The 22,358-nt window shown below is 37.5% G+C and overlaps 1 protein-coding gene across 1 annotated transcript; it reads right to left on the minus strand.

Annotated features, from left to right (window-relative positions):
• Positions 1–206: 206 nt before the first annotated feature.
• LOC127103574 (uncharacterized) lies at positions 207–1,077 on the minus strand. Its single transcript, XM_051040823.1, has 2 exons — positions 708–1,077; positions 207–601 (listed from the first exon to the last, which is right to left on the minus strand). Exons 1-2 carry the CDS (start codon positions 1,075–1,077, stop codon positions 207–209), a joined length of 765 nt encoding a protein of 254 aa, XP_050896780.1.
• Positions 1,078–22,358: the final 21,281 nt, after the last annotated feature.

Consider the following 22,358-nt stretch of genomic DNA (forward strand, 5'->3'; position numbering starts at 1 on the left):
ACATCATTTCACACCTACTCCCCCTTTTTAGCCATAAAGTTGAAAAAAACCACACTAACCCAAACATGAACGTTACCAACACTTAGTCAAGAGAGTCTACAAACCAAACAAACCCAAGAGCACTTAAAAAGTGCACAAAACATTATCCTTGGCATAACCCACAAAAGAAACAGAAGAATAACCAACACATAAAAAAATTGAGATCTTCAATCTTCGTCATTGCTGGTAACATCTTCATCATCACTTGTATCAGCCCCATCTTCATTTTCCTTTTCTTCATTTGTTCCATCATTTTTCAAATCTCCTTCTTCTTCAGATAGAGCCTTAATCAACATTTCAATATTACTTTTCCTTTCAATACATCTTTTTATAGTTTCATACAATGTCTTGCATGTGACTTTCAGCTCAGCTAGAATGCTTGTTCTGTTGGTAGGCCTTGAAGGAGTCTGTCCAGATGTCATGATAATGTCTGGGACATGTTTCTCAGTGAACAACCTATAATGCAATGAGAGATGAGGGTCCCTTTTGCATGTACTATCAGAGTTGATTAAGATGCTAGGGTGTTGAATTAGGATAACCCCACAGATTAATAATGGAAAAGCTATTGGCATTTTCACAGCATAAGAGACAATGCTTCATAGTTTGATCAAAAACATAGGATCCAAAATCAAAATTTGACTTAGTACCAACAATATAGATAAACTTACCTAACCCAACAACTATATTGGAGGTGTTATTGGTTGGAACCCAATTTGCAACTCCAATTCTGTGGAGAACAACATAATTGACACTCAAGGCACTAACAAACAGTTTCCTTTTCCTTGGCCATTCCTTCACTTTCTTAGCAGTAATCTCTCTGCAGATGACATTGTCAGAGACTTCAATTTCAGCTTGTTCTTCTTCATTTTTACCCAAGAACCTATTGATTATTTCAGGAGAAAAATCCACACATTTTCCTCTGACATACACTTTTCTAAACTCCTTGCTCCTTTTGTCGTCACACTCCTTGGAGATGTTCACAATAAATTCTTTGACAAGCATTTCATAGCACTTTCCAAAACCTGTTACAGTTTTCATTAATCCAACTTCTTGAACTAGACTCAACACCTTTTTACATTCAAAAGAATCTTTCCTTAATTCCCTTTCCAATTCTAATCTTCTTTGTTAAATAAATTTCCATTTTCAATATTCTCCACAGAGTGAAATGAAATGTTGTCAAGTGGAACTTCAGGAATATTAGCTGGTATTTTCTTCCATGAGGCTTGCTTTCTGGAGGTAGAGATGATGTCCTGAACATTATGTTTGATATCATGATCAGACTCACTAGATTCATAAGGAACTTCCTTCCTTTTCAGGGATTTCTTCTTAGATACAAGAGTCACCACCTTGCTCCATCTTTTTGTGGGACCAACACTTGCTTTGTTCCTGACAGAATTGGAGGGTGCGCTGGAGGATCCAACAACTTGGCCTTTTCTGTTCTTCAACCTTTTAGCTATACCAGGAGCCGGTCTTTTCCCAATAGGAAAAACCATGCCTAGTAAGAAACATATAGATGCTTCTCAGTCTAAGAAGCATGACACTGTTGAGAAGGTAACTGATTTTGGAAGAAGAAAGCTCAGATGAGGAAGATAACACCTTGGTTCATCACTTGAAGCCAAGTGTTGCAAAGAGATTGAAGAACAGGAAAGGGAGGTCTGGCTGAGATGATGACAGTCAGAACTAGTAAGAAGGCTGCTGCCGTAGGTCCTTCAAAATTATGGAGTAAAGTGGAAGTCAAGAAGAGAAAGGTCAGAGAGAGTTCTGACTCTGAAGATGATGTCGAAGACGATGTCCCAGACATCTATCCTGTTAAAAAGAAAACTGCTAGAAAATCTCCAGCTAAGGTTGCTGCTGTGCATTTGGATAAAATTTCCTTTCATTTGGAAGATGGTGCAGCCAAGTGGAAATTTGTGATACAGAGGAGAGTTGATGCAGAGAGGGAACTAGGGAAGGAGGCTGTGGAAGTGAAGGAGATTATGGAATTGATCAAGTCTGCTGGTTTGATGAAAACAGTTAGTGCATTGCCCCAATGTTTTGAAGGTCTGGTGAAGGAGTTTGTTGTGAACATCCCGGAGGATATTGCTGATAAGAACAATAAAGAATTCTGCAAGGTGTTTGTGAGAGGAAGGTGTGTAAGGTTCTCCCCTGCTGTAATCAATAAGTTCCTAGGAAGAGGAACAAAAGGAGCTGTTGAATTAGAGTCCACAAACAATGAAGTCTATAGGACAATCACTACTGGTCAAGTCAAGGAATTGCCAAGTAAAAAGCATCTATCTGCTGGAAAATTAACTGTAAAATATGCTATCTTGCATAAGATAGGTTTAGCCAACTGGGTGCCAACAAACCATATCTCAACAATCTCTAATGTTCTTGGAAGGATAATCTATGCTATTGGAACCAGGCTCAACTTTGATTATGGAAGGTTCATGTTTGAACAAATTGTTAGACATGCTTCCACTAATGCAGTAAAGCTGCCAATTGCCTTTCCCTCAATCATGTGTGGAATAATTTTAAGCCAGCAACCTGGTATTTTAAACACAAGTGATATCCCCAGTAGAAGGAAGCCTCCATTGTCCATTCATTACAAGTTATTTGAAGACAGTCATGTCAATGACATTGTCATGACATCTGCAATGAAGAAGCCAGCCTCTCAAGGTGGCCTGATTGCTCAATTGAAAGAAACATGTAAGGAGTTGGAAACTAGGATTAGGGTGGCTAAGGCTAGGAAAGAGGCTTTAGAGGTTCTCATTAGTAGCTTGGAGCAAGAAGAGATGGATAAGGTTGGTGTTGAAAAGTATATCTTCGGCAAATATTTTTATATCGTATCCATAGAGATTGGTTGTTATTACCGCCGTTCTATAATCCAAATTGTTATATGTTTGAATAGTAACAAAGTTGTTTTGTGTGGAAAATTATCTTGTGAGTAAATGTCACTAAAAACAGTAAGATGATTTTAATTAAATGTAAAAGCTTGGCAAGATTGGAGTTCACTATTCTAAATTCTTATGATTCCTTATGATAACTATATAGATTTAAGATTATTGATGATGTTCAAGTATCCTCTCAAAGTCATTTATGTCTAAATGATATTGTGATAATCACTATATTGATCCTTAGACGATCTCTCCACCTAACTATCAATATAGCAATCTTTAATGTTTGATACCAAAGAAGAGTAATGAATAAATCTATCTCTACAACTTATTCACTACTTGAAAATTTGTTTTATGTCAAGACTCAAATAATCTCTTTCAACAACTACTCAAATTTGGTTTTCAACTTAGGGCAAAAACAGTATTCAATACATCAACAATCTTTATCATACATAAAAATCAAATGGAATACATAAACAAATGAGAATAGCTACTACCTCCAATCTTGACAAAATGGAGTTTAGCTCCTCATCATCATTGTTACAAAGCAGAATGTTAATAGAAGAAAAACTCTGTTTTTCACTCTTCAAAAATCTCAATGTCTCAATGTGAATAATAATAATGAATGTCTTAGAATAATGTGTTTTCCTATCCTAAAAGAGTTGACATTTCCTTAATTGATCATTTCCATCCAAAACAGAAAAGCTATTCCAAGGCAGACACCAAAATGGTAAAACCAGCTGGCATTGGAAACAACACACTTGGCCAAAACAACTTGCTGGATTCGCAGGGTTCGTTGGGCTAACTTTGTTCGCGGCGCGAACTGAAGCTTTCCATTCAATTCGCTGGGCGAACTCTGTTCGCTGGGCGAACTGAAGCTACCTCAGCTTCCTTGCTTTGCAAGCTTCATGTAATTGTTCTTCCAAGTGTTAATCTTCAAGAATAGGCCTCCAAATTGCATTCAACACTTCTTCCAAATTATGATTATGCATTCCGAAGCTCTCTTGTCCAAAAATTCTACAAAATTAACAAAAATGTGAAATAACTACTCAAAACAACATAAATTAAACCTAATTGCATTTATACAAAATAGTGAGAATAAAAGTGTGTAATTACATCAAAAATTAGTAAAAGGGACCAATAAAATTATATAAAAAGTAGTACTAATTGGTCCCTAACAGTTGGTGAAGCCAAGGAAACAGATGCCCACACCTCAAGTGAGAGGTCTAATTCTCAAGATCAATCTAGTGGCAGTTCTGGATCTGAAGGTGAAGAAGATGCTACCTCCTCAGACTAAGTTGTGATATTGATGGTCCCCCTGTTATAATGCTGTGTGTTTTGGATGCTTGGATGCTTGGATGATTTGATGTTTTTCTGTTTGATGTTTGTACTTTTTTTTGGCAGTCCTTCTTGATGCCATGATGTAATTTTTGGGCTCTATATGAGTTCCCTGGATTTCTGATTATCTCAGCTAATGCAGCTGTGTATAATTATGGTTTGTACCACCTGACATTTATTTTTAACATTTTATATGTTATAACATCCTGTGTGACATTCTCTGCTGGACTGATTGACATTTATTTTGTCTAATTGGTCACTTTGGTCTATTTTGACTAAAAAGGGGGAGAAGTTAATATGTGGAGAGCTGCAGTTAATGTGTGAAGATGTGGAGAGCTGATGTTGAACAAAATAGTTATGTGTTGTACATGTGATGTTGTCAGAAGGAGGTTCTGAATGTTACAGGTGCAGTTGTTGTTAAAGGAGGTGTCTGTGTTGAACGGACTTAGGGGGAGAAGAAGCACCCATGTGTTTAATGTGTGTATTACTAGTTGCTATTATAGCTAGTAATTGTGTGTTTATTGCTTCTGTTGCGGCTTAACTGCTGATATGCGTTTACTCTTATGAACAAATGGACTGATATATGTTTTAGCCAAAATTTGCCAAAGGGGGAGTTTGTTGGTTCTTGTGTTGGCAGCAATTTTGGTAAAACCTAGAGTGTTCACAAGATGTCACATGTGTTATCTTAATATAAGATATCATGTACCTGCTGGATGTTTAAAATGTGATTATGCAGGATTGTTCCAGGATGTCAGACCCGATGTCATGACATCTGTATATAGAACATTCAGTCTGAATGTTATGTACTATGTGATTGCGTTTTTAATGCAAATCTATGTATGATTGAAGATATGATTTACACACGCATTCAATCATTAATTACAACCAGATTTACTTATTTTCCAAAGAGATCTAATCAGCTGTCATGAGAAGATTTGAATGGAAAATAGTTTTAGGGTTTTATGATGTCCAAGCCCAGCCAAATGCTTCTATAAAAAGGACATGTAAAACCTGATTTGATACACAAGAAATAAGGAACGAAATATTGAGAGAGAATAAGGGTTTTAGTGTTGTGTGGTCGTGTGATTTGTAAGCCATTCAATTCATCCATAGATGATTGAGTTGGTCTGATTTTTAAGTTGTAATTTGTCACTCTAAGCTTTTAAGCATGAGTGTGTGTCTACTTGATTGAAGCTGTTAAGTAAGATCAAGTGTGTGTCTTTGAAGAGTGTCTTCTTTTCATTGTAATTCTTGTTTATATCACTGGTATGATTGAGGGGGAGTGAGTGGGATCTCATATCTAAGAGTTCTTAGGTAGAAGTCACACGGGTAGAGATTAGGTGAAAAAGACTGTAACTTGTGTTGTTTACTGAGAGTCTTTGAATTGATTCTATTTTAGTGGATTTCCTTCCTGGCTTGGTAGCCCCCAGACGTAGGTGAGTTTGCACCAAACTGGGTTAACAATTACTTGTGTCTCTTGCATTACTATTCTTTATCTTTTATCCTGTTTGTATTGTTCAGATATTAATGTCGTGACATTACCTTCGACATCTCATATCTGATACCAGAATTTCAATAAGCTTGGTTAAGATAGGCCCATCCCCTCTTGTTTTTGTGTGTAGTATGCTTTAGGAGCTTGGTCTTGATACCTTACCTCTAGCATGCATTAACACCAACATTATTATTGACCGACCTCAGATAGGTATGGCTTCTACATAAGCGTACTTACGATTGCTTAACATAGCGCTAAATTTGCCTCAAGGAATAAACTAACATACTAACTTGACAACTAACATCTAATTTTCTTGTCATTTACTTTAATGCAATTTAAATTCTTGAACTTTATCATTCCTTGTTATTTACATTCATGCAAATTGTTTATACTTCAGTCATTTGCTCTTTGCCCACTTAGGCCTATGTTTATGCTTCAATTATTTTCATTTTGATCACTTGAGCCATTATATTCTATGCTTATGATATATTTGTGCTTGTGATCTTATTTTGTTTGTGGTCTTAGGAACTTAAAACACTTAATAAAAACAAAAACACTAAAAATACATTGGTGAACTGTTGGATCTTTGTTTGTGACTTGATTTGGACCTATGAACTTAGAATAAGCAACATTCCTGAGCTATGAAAGAAAACTTGGCCAATGCAATTAATTTGAGACCAAAAAATGGCTAATGTCATTCATCTGACACAAGTTTGAGAGACTCCCCTGGGTTTATCTGATACACCCTTTCTCGTTGTCTAAGTTGTTATTCTGATCTTATTGTTATTATTTGATATTTACTCTTTGAGTATGTTTCAAGGGATTTTTCATCTGATACACATAAAGAACATTGAAGATTGCTTGCTTTGGAGTGCTAGCTTGGATGATTGATTATCTTTATTTGATACCATTGGGTTTCTAATTAATTGCTTGGATGATTATGGCTTTGTTGTTTGCTTGACAATCCAAAGTAAATGGGTTTCTATCTGATACTTTTGTCTTGTGGATGCTTCCCATGGGTTAGATATCTCCCTCTCATTTTCAAAACTTCTTTGCTTGTTGTTTTCAACTTAGACTTGTTTTGATGAGTAGAAACGTTGGCTTATACCATTTATTTTCAAACTATTTTCTTAATCAAATTTGTAAAAAGACTTAATCATATTGACTTTATTTTCAAAAAGACCAAAAAGAACTAATAACCTCATCTAATCATTTTGACCACTTGGTGCCTTTTTCCTTTTAAACTTTTCAAAAAGAAAGTATGTAGATTGGAGTTATCCTTTGTTGAGATATAATTCTCCTATTCCATGATATGTTGAGTGTGAGAATTTCCATTTACTAGGGGTTAGAGGCATACTTGTTGATTTAATCCGAGTTCGAGCCCCCCCTCTTAAATGTTGTAAATCCCTCATTATCGGTGGATGTTTGGTTGAGCATTCTTCCATTGATAACAAAAGATCTTTAAGTTTTTGTTCAAATTAATCCACCCATCTTTGAAATTTTTACCATGAACTATGGGGTTTTGATCCCTCATTTTTGTTGGCACGTAGGCATAAGACCAAAAGTCTTATCAAACACAAAAATGTAAATAATTAATTCTTTTCTCATCCCCTCATTCTATTTTTAAAACAAACATCTTTTCTACTAAAACAAGTGCACACAAAAAGGGCTACCTAGGGCATTTTGAGTGCTAATACATTCCCTCTACGTAAGCAACCCCCTTACATATAATCTCTGACATTTTATTAGTTTTGATTCGAAAACTTCTTATCTTTGGGTTTTGTTCATCCTTTTTCCCTTTTCCTTTGGAAATAATAAAAGCGCAATGGTGACTCTGGCTTTATGGACGTTACGTTAACCAATAGCTCAATGGTAATGAATTTATCGCTACAGAAAAAAGTGGCGACTCTGCTGAGGAGTAGTCCCAAATGGGTTTAGCCTACTTTTTGTGTGTATTATATTTGTTGATTATTGATGTTTGTATTTTTGTATATATTGTATGTATGATATTTTTTTGTCTATTGTACTTGGTAATCTCTGTGTGGTATAGTCAATGTTGGCTTTGGTGGAGTCATTCCTGAAATAGTTGACTTGAGATCCCTCACTCAGTGAAGACCCCTTTGGAGTTACTTGTGCCACACGATTAAGTCATGTATAGGAACTACTTTCTCCAACCCTGGAGTCCGAGAAGGCGAGAACCGTATAACATTTAACCCGACTTGGCCTATTTTAGGACGTAGTACAAGGAATGTTCAAGTGTAGACTTGATAATAGTTGTTACGTGATACTACACTCAGACGAGTTTCTCTTGAGGATACTATGGGTTGATGAGTTAGTTATCCAAACCTATAGTATCCGATAGATGAGATCACGACTTTGGGAACTTTTTAGAACACGCTCTACAAGTTGTTATCCTTAGTACACTCCTTTGGGATGGTTCTTAACCCGACTCCATGCTCGTGACTCGTGACAAACCCATTGATTCTTGGTTGATATGATCAGTTACGATCAATATCAATGGATCTTGGGTGTTGATAAGGTGAAAACCCTAATCCACCAAAATGGATGATTGATCTTGACGATGACTTGATCCATCCATTCACCTTTGTTTGTGTTTGCCTTGTGTGTGATCCCATGTATGTGATTGTTGCATTCATGCATACATGCACATCATAACATTCATCACCAAAATAAATTTCAAGGAACTAAGGTCGTGTTGGCAAATATTTTTAGACCATGGATTATGGACGAATGAACACTAAGAAATACAGTTTAAGATGTCCAGTTTGAAAGAGTTAAGGAAGTTAACATCCTTTGTAGTTGATCCTGCTGATTTCAAAGAACATAATGGGAAGTTTCTATCTGTGCTATCCACTGAAGTTGTTGAAGGACTCTTGAGCATGTTGGTTCAGTTCTATAATCCTCTCTACCGGTGATTCACCTTTCCCGATTATCAGCTTATGCCTACGTTGGAGGAGTATGCCTATCTCTTGGGTATACCCGTATCTGACAAGGTTACTTTCAATGGATTAGAGGAGATTATGAAATCTCAAGTCATAGCTGATGCTCTCCATTTGAGTAAGTCTGAGATTGATGCAAATATGACAAAGAAAGGAGGTATCCGAGGTCTAACTTCTGAGTTTCTGATTGGGAGAGCTACCACTTTTGCTCAAGCTGGTAGTATGGACACCTTCGAGGCTATCTTCGGTCTAGCATTGTTCCCTAACATTGATAACTTTGTCGATATTAATGCCATTAGAATCTTCTTGATTGGGAATACTATTCCAACTCTGTTGGGTGACATGTACTTCTCTCTACATCTAAGGAATTCTAAGGGTCATGGAACCATTGTGTGTTTCATCCCTCTTCTATACGAGTGGTTTATTTAGCACTTGCCTCAGACATCAGTCTTCCTAGAGAGCAAGCAATGTCTACGGTGGTCCCAGAGACTTATGTCTCTCACTAATGATGATATTACTTGGTTTAATTATGTATACGATGGTTTGAAGATTATTTATAATTATGGTGAACTCTCTAATTTACCTCTCATTGGTACACAAGGAGGAATCAACTATAACCCTACTTTGGCTCGTCGTCAATTTGGGTTCCCCTTGAAGGATAAACTTAATAACATACAGTTAGAAGGTTTGTCCTATTAACAGGGTAAAGATCCCAAAACTTGAAGGGTAGGATGGTGTGTGCTTAGCATAGTGTCCATTGGAAGGGAAGAGCCGAGCTTGGGCCGTGCTGTTGCGTATCTTTCGAACCTTACACTAGTTGGATGAAGAAGAGAGCCTTAGAGCTTAAGATGTCATATGCATGTGAAAGACCTATGTATATGGTTGTGGTTGAGACATTAACTCTCCCTAACCAATACGTAGAGGAGTTGAAAGATGCATTATCTAAGATGAAGCAAGAGAAGGACCTTTGGGAAGAATGGTTCCATGCTTTGAATCGAAAGCAAGTGGAGTTACAACTTGAGATGAAAAACAAGGATGCACTCATTGAGATCCTCGAAGATCATGCAGTTAAGAGAGAGAGAGAGAGAGGGCCATAAGATTTATTTTCCTCTAGTATCCCTCAGTCTTCTGGTGCATGGAAGAAGATCGTCGATCAACTCGTAACCGAGAAAGCTCATATGAAGATCTCCTACGGATTAGAGATCATACGTATTCGAAGGAAGTACATGCTAATAGCCAGTTCATTTGACACAGTTGCTAGGGATCCTTAGGATGCTATTTTCCTTTCTCTTGTATTTGTATTTTGGTTTCTGAAATTGTACTCAGTGTAATCCTTCCAAATATTATGAATAAAGATGAGATTTTATGGTCAATTCAAATTATTATTATTGATTATTATTGTTGAAATATTTGAAAATAAGACTTTGTACGTTCCTTGAAAATAACAAAATAAAAAACATTACATTCATGCATTATTTGCATTGCAGGTTTCTTGCATTCTAGCCCTTCGGCTAGGTGTCTCATGATCTTCATCTTTGTATTAGTGAAGTTGACGCGTCAGTACAACACTCGTGTTAATCATCAATGCAAGATGGATTAATTGGAACAAGAAAATTGTGAACTCAAAGAGGAGGTTTCTAGACTTACTACTCTTATGGAATCTCTCATCACAACTCAAAGTCAGGCGACTCAAGTTCCTACAACTCTGCAACAACAAAAAGTTATCTTCGAGATTACCTCAACGCCCGTGTCTGTGGCTCTAGTCAACGAGCCTGCACACTCTATGCCTGCCGGATTCCCTTGGGGAATGCCTGAAAATCATGTGCCTGAGGGCTATGCTCCTACCATTGCTCCTATGCCGATATCTCGCCCAATCATGTCTACTCCTTCTCCTGTTGTGCATGTCATGCCTCGTGTTGAAGAAACTATCTACCATTCTGAGCCATCTGAAGGCCCTGATATGTATGAAAAGATGGATGAAATGAAGGATTAATTTCAAGAACTGAAGAAGGAATAAAGACCCTGAGGGGAAAAGATTTGTTTTGGAAGAGCGCTTCTAAGCTCTGTTTGGTGCCCAATGTGAAGATCCATGTTAAGTTTAAGGTCCATGACTTTGATAAATAAAAGGGGAACACTTTCCCTATAAGCCATGTTATAATGTATGCCCACAAGATGTTAACCCAAATAGACAACGACTAGTTGCTCATTCATTATTTCCAGGATAGCTTGACTAGTGCCACGCTTTGTTGGTACATGGGGCTGGACAATGGTAGTATTCATACTTTCAATATAAGTATATATGTATATGGTGCCTGATTGTGACTAACTTCAGTCTATGTCTTAGAGATACAAAGAGACATTTAAAGAATATGCGTAGAGATAGAGAGAGCTAGCCGCTCAGATCAGTCAGTCATTGGAAGAAAAAGAAATGATGAAGATTTTTCTCAAGACTTTGAGTTCATTTTACTATGAGCGTATGATTGCTAGCGCTCGTCATGATTTCACCGAGATGGTGAACATGGGGATGTGCCTAGAGGAAGGTCTCCGTGAGGGCAGATTATCTAGAGAAGAAGCATCAACCAATAAGAAGCATGAGGGTGGTTTCTCGAAAAATAAGGATGGAGAAACTAATTCAGTGATCGTGGAGAGGCGAAGGAAGCCTTATGTGAAGAAGAGTTCCAGATCTCATCAATAACATCATCAAGTGTCTTATATTATTCTAGTGTTTGCCAATAATTCTACCGTTCAATCAACAACAGTCCAACAACAGCAACAACAACAATGTACTCATAACAACAATCATCATAACAACAATCATAATAATAGTCAACTCAATAACTATGAGGGGAAAAATGTCACATTTGACCCTATTCCGATGTCCTATGCCGAATTATATCCTTCTCTTATTGTCAAGAATCTGGTTCAGCCAAAAAGTCCTCCGCCTATACCTGAAGAAGTCTGAGATAGAGGCTCATTGGATGAAGAAAGGAGGGTTATTTGGGTTGCCATCGGATTTCCTCATCAAGGAAGCTACTGCTTTTGCTCAAGCCGGTAGTGTGGATGCTTATGCAACTATCTTTGTGTTGCTCATTTAAGAATTAGCTTTGTTCCCTAACATTGACAGTTTTGTTGATGTTAAAGCCATTAGACTTTTCTTGATTAAGAATCCTATGCCTACTTTATTGGGTGATATGTATTTCTCTATGCATCTAAGGAATTCTAAGGGTGGGGGAACGATTGTCTGTTGCATTCCTCTTTTGTACAAGTGGTTTATTTCGCACTTGCCTCAGACACCTGCTTTTGTGGAGAACAAACAATGTCTAAGGTGGTCTCAAAGACTTATGTCTCTCACTGATCAGTGCATTTTGATGCACGTTCTTCCATGTTTGTACTTAAGCATTTCTTCGGTTTGCTTTGATTATTTTAAAGTTTTAATGTGTTTTTATAATTTATTTTATTTTTGCACTTATTTAATTTTCGTATTTAATTTTCAGCATTAGCAGCTTTCGCGAGAAAAATCATATCTTGAGCTAGGAGTATCGGATCGAGGCATGCTACCAGTCGATGGAAAGCTAAGAAAAATATCTACAACTTTTATGTTGAAGACAAAAGCTGATTCGGAGTGAATACATCTCAATTAATTCGTTGAAGTTTCATACTTTAGAAAATATTTTCTTTTGGGCCATTCGTTGAGTCGAATTTAGGTTTTATGGCCTAGTTTGAATTATTAGTGAAACCCTTATTCTGTTTAAAAGGGCAGCCGCGGTACTGTAGCAAATACACATTATTCACGATAACTTTTTGCTTTTGTGCGATCATGAAGAGGAACTAGTCTTCTAGAGTCAATCTGCTGTAACCAAATTTCCAAGGCTTTGAGGTTTTTATTCTATCAATTTAATTTCATTCTCTTTCAATTCTATTCTATGAAATTTCATTTGCTTAATCTGTATTTTGTGGAATGGTTTTGATTAAATCCGTATGATTGCATTCCTAACTATTAATCGCCGTTTTCGTCGCTTTGTCGTTAAATTGCGTTTGTAAACCGTGTTTGCTTAATTCACGATTGTATTTTATCCGTTTGCTTAATTCAGAATATAGGAATATAAATTTGTCATATATCTATTGCGCTTGTCAATCGAATTTGAATCGAATAGAGATCGAAGCCGCTTAGGGAATTGGTAGGTAAAAACCAATGATTAACCGGAAACCGAAAGCAGTAGATTGGCTTATTTTATAATCGCTTATTTTAATCACTTTTTTTTGCTTTGTTTTCTAAATCGACCACTAAAATATAAACCCCCCTTAAATCGATTTCATTAGGTTAAGAATAATACAAGAATCCTTGCGATACGATACTCGAGGTGTCGCTTCCCGTTTACTATATTTTATTACTCGTTTTTGACCTGTGTGCGACAGCGGATCAAATTGGCGCCGTTGACGGGGATTCTTGTAGATTTTAACCATTATTATAGTCTAACTATTATTATAGTCATATGTGTTTTAGTATTTTTTTTTGCCCTAACTTTTTTGCGTATTGGTCTTTTTGCGGTTTAGGATAAAAAAATCTGTTTTTAAACAAATTGTCTCAGATTATTCTGATTTTTTGTCGATTCATTAGGAAAAAATCAGTAATCAAAAGCCTCTATTTATAAAATAAATAGTGGATGCCGCCCTAAAAAACCGAAATTCCTTATTTTTCTATTTTTTATGATTTTTTTTCTGTTTTGATAGTTTTAGAAAATTCCGAAAAAATTCTCAAAATTTTAATTGACGTCATTAGATTAATTTCGGTGTTAGTTTATTTTTCTAAATTTATTTTAATCGTTTTCCTTCATTGTGTTTGTTTTTAACTATGGCTGACCAAAGAACTTTAAGGCAGTTAGCTGTCCCTGATGTGAATTATAATGACATGTGTATTGAATATCCTGAAGCTGACACTCCTTTTGAACTAAAATCTGGTTTGATACACTTGTTGCCAAAGTTTAATGGTCTCGCAGGTGAGAATCCACATAAACATCTCAAAGAATTCCAGGTTGTGTGCTCTACACCGTTGAGGCCTGAAGGAATAACTGAAGACCATATCAAACTTCGAGCTTTTCCTTTTTCATTGTAGGGTGCAGCAAAGGATTGGATATATTATCTTGAGCCAAATTCGATCACAAGCTGGAATGCTCTAAAAAGAGTGTTCTTAGAGAGATACTTCCCTACCTCTAGAGCAACATCGATCAGAAAAGAGATTTGTGGTATTAGACAGGATAATGAGTCACTTGCTGAATATTGGGAAAGATTCAAGAAATTAATATCTAGTTGTCCTCAGCACCAGATCTCCGAGCAACTCCTCATCCAATACTTTTATGAGGGGTTGTTACCGATGGACAGGAACATTCTTGATGCTGCTAGTGGTGGAGCATTAGTCGATAAAACTCCAGCTGCTGCCAAAGCCCTTATTGAAAATATATCTCTTAATTCTCAACAGTTCACCACTAGAGACAATTCTGTGCAAAGCAAAGGCGTGAGTCAAATTCAAGTTTCTTCCAACAAAGCTTTAGAGACCAGAATTGACGAACTCACTGCCTTAGTCAAATAGCTGGCAGTAGCAAAACCTCAAACAACAACTTTGTGTGGCATTTGTACTTCTCCTGAGCACCCGACCGATACTTGTCCTATTATGAGAGACGAGTCCATTACTGAGCTGCCACAAGCTTATGCAGCCAACCTTTACAATTAAAACAGGTACAACAACACTCCTGACCTATCCACCAACAAATACCATCCCAATTGGAGGAACCATCCCAACCTTCGATATGGAAACCCGCAAACCAGCCAACAACAGAACTCACCTCAAGTGGCTGCCCCTGCACCTTCCGGACCATCCTTGGAGGATCTTGTTAAGCAAATGGTCGTGAACAATCTCCAATTCCAACAAAGGACCGATTCTAGCATTCAGACCTTGAACACGCAAATGGGACAACTTGCTACTCAAATAAATAACATGCAAGCTCAAGGTTCGAACCAACTTCCAGCCCAGACAGTTGTCAATCCGAATGGTCCTAATGCTAATGTGAGCATAATTTCTTTGAGATCCGGAAAAGTTACAGAACCAGCCCCTGAAAAAAATAAAAAAATCATTGAGGTAACTTCTGAACTTTCTCCTTCTGAGCCTTACCCAGCTGAACTTTCTTCTCCTTCTTCTGTTGTGGTCGAAACTGAAAAAATTAAAGAAAAGGAGTATGGGCCACCAGTCCCCTTCCCACATAGAGTTCTGAAAAATAAAAGAATTGAGGAGGGAGACAAAGAAAGAGAGATACTGGATGTTTTCCGAAAGGTTGCGGTAAACATTCCGCTACTTGATGTTATTAAGCAGGTTCCAAAGTATGCAAAATTTCTAAAAGACTTGTGCACAAGTAAGAAAAGTTTGAAGGGAAATGAGAGAGTAAATTTGGGACGAAACATTTAAGCCCTTATCCAGCCTAAACATTCACCTGAAAAATCTACTGTTTCATCCCTCAATCAGGCCATACCCCAAAAGTGCAAGGATCTAGGAACTTTTTATATTCCATGTACCATTGGAGATAGTAAATTCGACAATTGCATGCTGGATTTGGGAGCAGGCATTAATGTTATGCGTACTTCTGTTTATAATAACCTTGATCTTGGTCCTTTACAACATACAGGTTTAATCATTCAACTAGCGAACAAAAGTAATGCTCGCCCTATTGGAGTAGTGGAAGATGTGCTTGTTCAAGTTAATGACTTGATTTTTCCTGCAGATTTCTACATTCTGGACATGAATGGAGAAACAAATTCAAGTAGATCGCCCACCATTTTAGGCAGACCGTTCATGAAAATGGCGAAAACAAAAATTGATGTCGACGATGGAACCATGTCCATGGAATTTGGTGACATTGTCGAAAAATTTAACATTTTCGATGCCATGAAACATCCCTTGGAGGAGAATTCTATTTTTCATATTGAATTGATCTCTGAGTTGGTTAATGACACCTTTTATGAATTATTTTCACTTGATTTTCCATCTCTATCTGAGTTTGATGATGTTTATTCATGTGATGATTGTACTAACACTAACCTTTGTGTTGTTTGTGCTGAGATTGATGCTGCCTTGCAGGGTGTTAGGGACCAATTAGTACTACTTTTTATATCATTTTATTGGTCCCTTTTACCAAGTTTTGATGTAATTACACACTTTTTATTCTTATTAATTCGTATAAATGCAATTACGTTTAATTTATTTTGTTTTGAATAGTTATTTCACATTTCTATTAGTTTTGTAGAATTTGTGGATGAGAAAGCTTTGGATTGCAGCATCATAATTTGGAAGATTTTGGATGAAGCTTGCAAAGCAAGGAAACTGAGGCAGCTTCAGTTCGCCCCGCGAACATAGTTCGCCCCGCGAACTGAATGAGACAGCATCAGTTCGCCCCGCGAACAAAGTTAGCCCCGCGAACCCTGCGAATCCAGCAAACTGATTTTTGGGTCAAAAGTGCTGTTTTGAAGGCCAGCTGGTTTTGCCATTTTGGTGTTTGCCTTGGAATAGCTTTTCTGCTTTGGATGAGAATGACCAATTAGGGAAATGTCAACCCTTTTTGTAAAGAAAAATACATTATTCTAGGGCATTCATTCACTATCATTCACACATTGATATTGAGAGATTTTTGTAAGGGAGAAAAAGAGAGTTTTTCTTCTTTAATTTTCTGCTTTGTAACAATGATGATGAGGAGCTAAACTCCCATTTGTCAAGATTGGAGGTAGTAGCTATTCTCATATGTTTATGTATTCCATTTGATTTATATATATGATAAAGATTGTTGATGTATTGAATACTGTTTTTGCCCTAAGTTGAAAACCAGATTTGAGTAGTTGTCGAGAGAGATTATTTGAGTCTTGACATAAAACAGATTTTCAAGTAGTGAATAAGTTGTAGAGATAGATTTATTCATTACTCTTCTTTGGTACTAAGCATTAAAGATTGCTATATTGATAGTTAGGTGGAGAGATCGTCTAAGGATCAATATAGTGATTATCACAATATCATTTAGACATAAATGACTTTGAGAGGATACTTGAACATCATCAATAATCTTAAATCTATATAGTTGTCATAAGGAATCATAAGCATTTGAAATAGTGAACTCCAATCTTGCCAAGCTTTTATATTAGATTAAAACCATTTTACTGTTTTTAGTGACATTTACTCACAAGATAACTTTCCAACCAAACAACCTTGTTACTTTCTAAACTTATAACATTTGGATTATAGAACGGCGGTAATATCAATCAATCTCTGTGGATACGATATAAAAATATTTGCCGAAGATATACTTTTCAACAAATTGGCGCCTTTGCCGGGGATTGGTGTCGATATTACAAGCATTGCAATAGTTCTTTGTTTTAAGTTGTGTTACATTTATTACTATCCCTCTTTTGTTTCACTTGGTTTGTTAGTTTTGTAAATTCTAGTGCATGCGAGGAAAAGCAACCGAGGAGCAACTTCAATTCGATCCTGAAATTGAAAGAACACTTCAGAAGCTCAATAGCAAAACACGAAGAAGAAGGAAACTAGCCGAAGAGAGGAACCGGAGAGAAGAAGCATCTACTTCCACACTTGTTCCAATCGAAGAAGTGGTTGTAGAGGCTTGTGAAGGAAACATGGCGGAGGATAATCGTACCGAAATGTCCGCTAATAGTCCAAGAAGAAATGCTCAATTTGCCCGTGGAGGAAGAAATACGGAGATGAAGACCGGAATCCTCCAACTTCTCTATGCAAATCCATTCACCGGAATGGATCATGAAGATCCGTATACCCATCTCATTAAATTTTATGAGATTGCGGGTTCTACGGGAATAGACGAAGCGGGTGAAGAGGCACTATTCAAAAGGATGTTCCCACACTCCTTAGTGGGAAAGGCAAAAGAGTGGTACCTTGATCAAGCACCGAGAGTGATGACGGATTGGAATTTACTAGAAGAAAAGTTCTTAGAAAGATATTTCCCTCAATCCCGATTCATGGAAGCCAAAACGGCTATTGCGGTATTCACTCAAGGAGGCAACGGGTCTCTAAATGAAGCTTGGGAAAGATTCAAGTCAATGTTGAGAAAATGCAAGGGACATGGTTTTGATGAGCTCACTCAAATCCATATTTTTCTAAATGGGCTCCAATCAACTCACAGAACACTTTTGGATGCTACCGCGAGTGGCTCTCTTATGTCAAAGAATGCGGAAGAAGCTAAAGTCATTATTGACCGGATGGCACTCAATGATCGTCAAAGTCAACATGACCGTAGTCCTTCACAACGTAAACCGGGAGTTCTTGAGTTAAATACCAATGACGCCATTCTTGCTCAAAATAAGCTACTCTCTCAACAAGTGGAGTTGCTTACTCAACAAATGGCCAAGCTTCCACAACAAATGAAGGAAATTCAAGGTTCTCAAGTTCGATATCAAGTAGCATGTTGCGAATTATGTCAAGGAGATCATCCTACTGGTTTCTGCTCTCCACTAGAAGAAGTGAGTTACGTGAACAATCAAAATCAAGGCTATCAAAGGAACAATCAAGGTTATCAACCATCAAGGTTCAACAACCAGAATTTTCAGCAGCAAAGTCCGTATCAACACCCAAATTCTCAAGGACAACAATCGCAAGGAGGAAATTCAACGCTAGAAGACACTCTCCAACAATTCATGCAAACCTCCATGGCAAATCAGAAGAGCACCGAGGCAGCAATCAAGAATTTGGAGAATCAAGTAGGTCAGCTTGCAAAACAATTGTCGGAACAAACTGCAGGATCCTCTTTCTCCGCAAACACTCAACCCAACCCAAAGGAGCATTGTAAAGCAATTTTTACTAGAAGCGGTAGAGAGTTGGCAAGTAAAAAAGGTGAGGAAATTACAGTTGAGAATGATATGGATGCTGTGCTGGAAAATGAGGATGTGGCCTGTGGGAAGGAGAAAGTGGCAGAAACTGCTCAGTTCGCGCCGCGATCTTCCTTCGCGCCGCGAAAACAGCAGAATCAACAATTGATGGAAGAACCACAGTGTGAAGCGGAAATGAATAAGGAAATCGAACCAAGGAAGAAGAAGAAAGGAGAGAAAGGAGTGAAGGTCAGTCCAGTTCAACATTTACCATATCCGCACGCACCATCAAGGAAGGACAATGCTAGGCATTATGCACGGTTCATGGACATCTTCAAGCAACTCCAAATCAACATTCCATTTGCTGATGCATTAGAATAAATGCCGCGGTATGCTAAATTCATGAAGGACATTCTTACCAAGAAAAGGCGACACGTGGAAGATGAGACCATATTGCTTGATGCACGGTGTAGCGCCATCATCCAAAAGACTCTCCCAAGGAAGGAGTCTGATCCGGGCCGGGTTGTTCTACCGGTAACCATTGGAAGCACATACGTTGGAAATGGTTTGATTGACTTGGGCTCTAGTATAAATTTAATCCCCCTCTCCATTGTAAAAAGATTGGGGAATGTTGAGATTAAATCGACGAGAATGACTCTACAACTAGCCGACAAGTCTACCACCTCACCATACGGAATTGCTCAAGACATGCTTGTGAAAGTGGACAAATTTTTGTTTCCAGTGGATTTTGTAATAGTAGAGATGGATGAGGACCGTGATGTACCCCTAATTCTTGGAAGACCTTTTATGAAAACTGCTCGGATGATGATTGACATAGATGATGGGCTAATGAAAGTGAGGGTGCAAGATGAAGAGGTAGCCTTCAATCTTTTTGAAGCCAAAAGGCATTTCAATGGTAAGTGTGAGTCTTTCCGAATCGATGCCACCAAGGAGGAACCAGTGGAAATCGCAAACCAGGCTCATGTTTCTATCCCATCAGAGAAATCTCTTATCGGAGTCTACAAAGTTTCGACCCAAAATGAAGGAGAAGAGATGGAAGCAATGTTGCATGAACTAGAACCTCGCGGAGAACTTGTTTATCATGAAGAGACAAACGAAGGCTTGGATATGACAAAGGAAGTGGAAGAGCCAAAACTAGAGCCAAATTTGAAGTATTTGTTCTTGGGTGATGACTGTACTAAACCGGTGGTCATTAGTAATACATTGTCCACAAAAGAGGAAGACAAATTAACTCAAGTGCTGAAAAAGAAGGAGGTTGTCAAACTATTGGAGGCCGGAATGATTTGTTCTATCTCCGATGGTGAATGGGTGAGTGTTGTGCAAGTAGTTCCGAAGACGGGTGGTATCAGATTTTATCGAAGGTTCATCAAGAACCTCTTGAAGACAACAAAGCCCTTGAGGAAGTTGCTCAACAAAGCCGGATCGTGAAGACCGTTGAACCGTCGAGCTCTAAACGACGTTAAACAAAGCGCTTGTTGGGAGGCAACCCAACGTTGTAAGTCTACGTTTTAATTTTTTCTGCTGTGTGAGTTTCTGCTGTGTTAAATTTTGAAAAAATTGGGTTCTGTTTTTTACCGTTCGCCCCGCGAACACTGTTCGCCCCGCGAACACTGTTCGCCCCGCGAACTGAATTCACAGCTTCAGTTCGCACCGCGAACAAGGTTCGCCCCGCGAACAATGAATGGCAGAACCAATTTTTTTTTGAAATTTCTTTCAGTTCGCCCCGCGAACTAAAAAAAAAAAAACTTTTGTTTTATGTCATTTTCGTTTCATTCCTATTTTCACGAACTTAGGAGATTCTTTCAACAACCTCGCTACTCCACGTCCAAACCTCCAAATTTTAAAACTTCCCCTCTCCATTCCCTTCCTAAGAGGATTTTGTTGATTATGATAAGTGGCATGAGGGCAGGCCATAATTTTGGGGGGGTGCAGGAGGTGGTGTAACCCATGGCGATGAGTTGAAGGAAGATTGAGAAGTTTGTTGAACTTTAGAGTTTGGCGTGATAATTGCATGAATACTTTTTGAGATTTAAGTGTGTTACAATCAAATTGGTTTACCAACATTTTTTGTTTAATTGTTCTTACTCTTAAGTCAAGCTTTAAGCAACCGAGAAATGATCGCAAAGAAAGAAACATAAGACACTTCGAGTGGTGATGATAAGAATTAGTGTCGGCATTTCAAGGTACACTTTATCGCTTTCTAGACTTAACATGAGTAGTTTGATGGTGTGTGCAAATTCCATGTCATAAATTCATTGAAGTATATGTCAGTTTTGAATCAAAATAGGACTTAACCAATTGTGAGGAGGCTTTCCATTGTACACTAAAAAGCGGGAAACCGAGCATTATTTTAACTCATTCTTATCATGCTAAATCATGCATCAATCTATTTGTGTGTAAAATTTTTGAAAATGATAGAGGCATTGTTTGTGAGAAAAACCACTTGACCAAAAAGTTTGAATCAACTAACCTTGTGAGGAATAATCCTTAGTTAAACCCCTTTGAGCTTAATTTAGGACTCATTTTTATTGATTACTGAAAAATCAATTGAAAATTATGGAATAAATGAATCCTAATTTCTTTCGTGTCAATTGAAACCTTAAATCGAGTTGTTGAAAATTTTGCCTTTTGCTTATGTCTAAGTAGGGAGCATTATTGAATAAATTTGGTTTTGGAATCTAAAGTTGGGGAGAGTAAAGTGAAAAGTTGATTAGAAACTTGGAAAAGTGAGTTTTTATGAAAGGGTGAAAATTTGAAAAGAAACAAGAAAAAGAAAATACCCTTAAAGCCATAGAGCAAAGAAAAAAGTAAAGAAAAAAAAATCAAAGAAAATGCTCATGGTTGTGTGGATGTAATAAGAAAAAGAAAAAAAAATAGGGATCAAAGAAAGGGAAATTGTGTAGAGTTGAATGTTTGGGAATGCTCCCCTAGGATAGGCAACTTTGTTGAATTCTCTTAATCATATCCTTTCTTGTAACCTAAGCCACATTACAACCTTTGAAAGCCCTCTTGATTCTCATTTTTCACATGATTTGGTATTTGTTGTGATAACCGCATGATTTGAGTTGTTGTTGATTTAATTGCTTGGATGAGTGAAAGTAACCCTTCATGTTATTCATCATTATTATGATGTGTGTGTAGTTTGATTCAATTTTGACATATTGGGCTTTGAATTCCTTGGAATGATTTTTGCGCTCAACCATTTCTCTTATTCATGTTTTGTCGAGAATTGAGATAGGTGGATTGAGAAAGTGCCAAACACTTTTGAACCATTTGAAGGTCCTTGGTAAATCCTTGCTTCGATCTTTTGTGTCACTGCTTTGGTTGTGAGGGTGGAAACTTTTGTTTAGGGACAAACAAAATGCTAAGTTGGGGAGAGTTGTTAGGGACCAATTAGTACTACTTTTTATATCATTTTATTGGTCCCTTTTACCAAGTTTTGATGTAATTACACACTTTTTATTCTTATTAATTCGTATAAATGCAATTACGTTTAATTTATTTTGTTTTGAATAGTTATTTCACATTTCTATTAGTTTTGTAGAATTTGTGGATGAGAAAGCTTTGGATTGCAGCATCATAATTTGGAAGATTTTTGATGAAGCTTGCAAAGAAAGGAAACTGAGGCAGCTTCAGTTCGCCCCGCGAACATAGTTCGCCCCGCGAACATAGTTCGCCCCGCGAACATAGTTCGCCCCGCGAACTGAATGAGACAGCATCAGTTCGCCCCGCGAACCCTATGAATCCAGCAAACTGATTTTTGGG

Source organism: Lathyrus oleraceus, chromosome 7 (assembly GCF_024323335.1).
Source record: "Lathyrus oleraceus cultivar Zhongwan6 chromosome 7, CAAS_Psat_ZW6_1.0, whole genome shotgun sequence".
In the NCBI taxonomy this organism is placed as follows: Eukaryota; Viridiplantae; Streptophyta; class Magnoliopsida; order Fabales; family Fabaceae; genus Lathyrus; species Lathyrus oleraceus.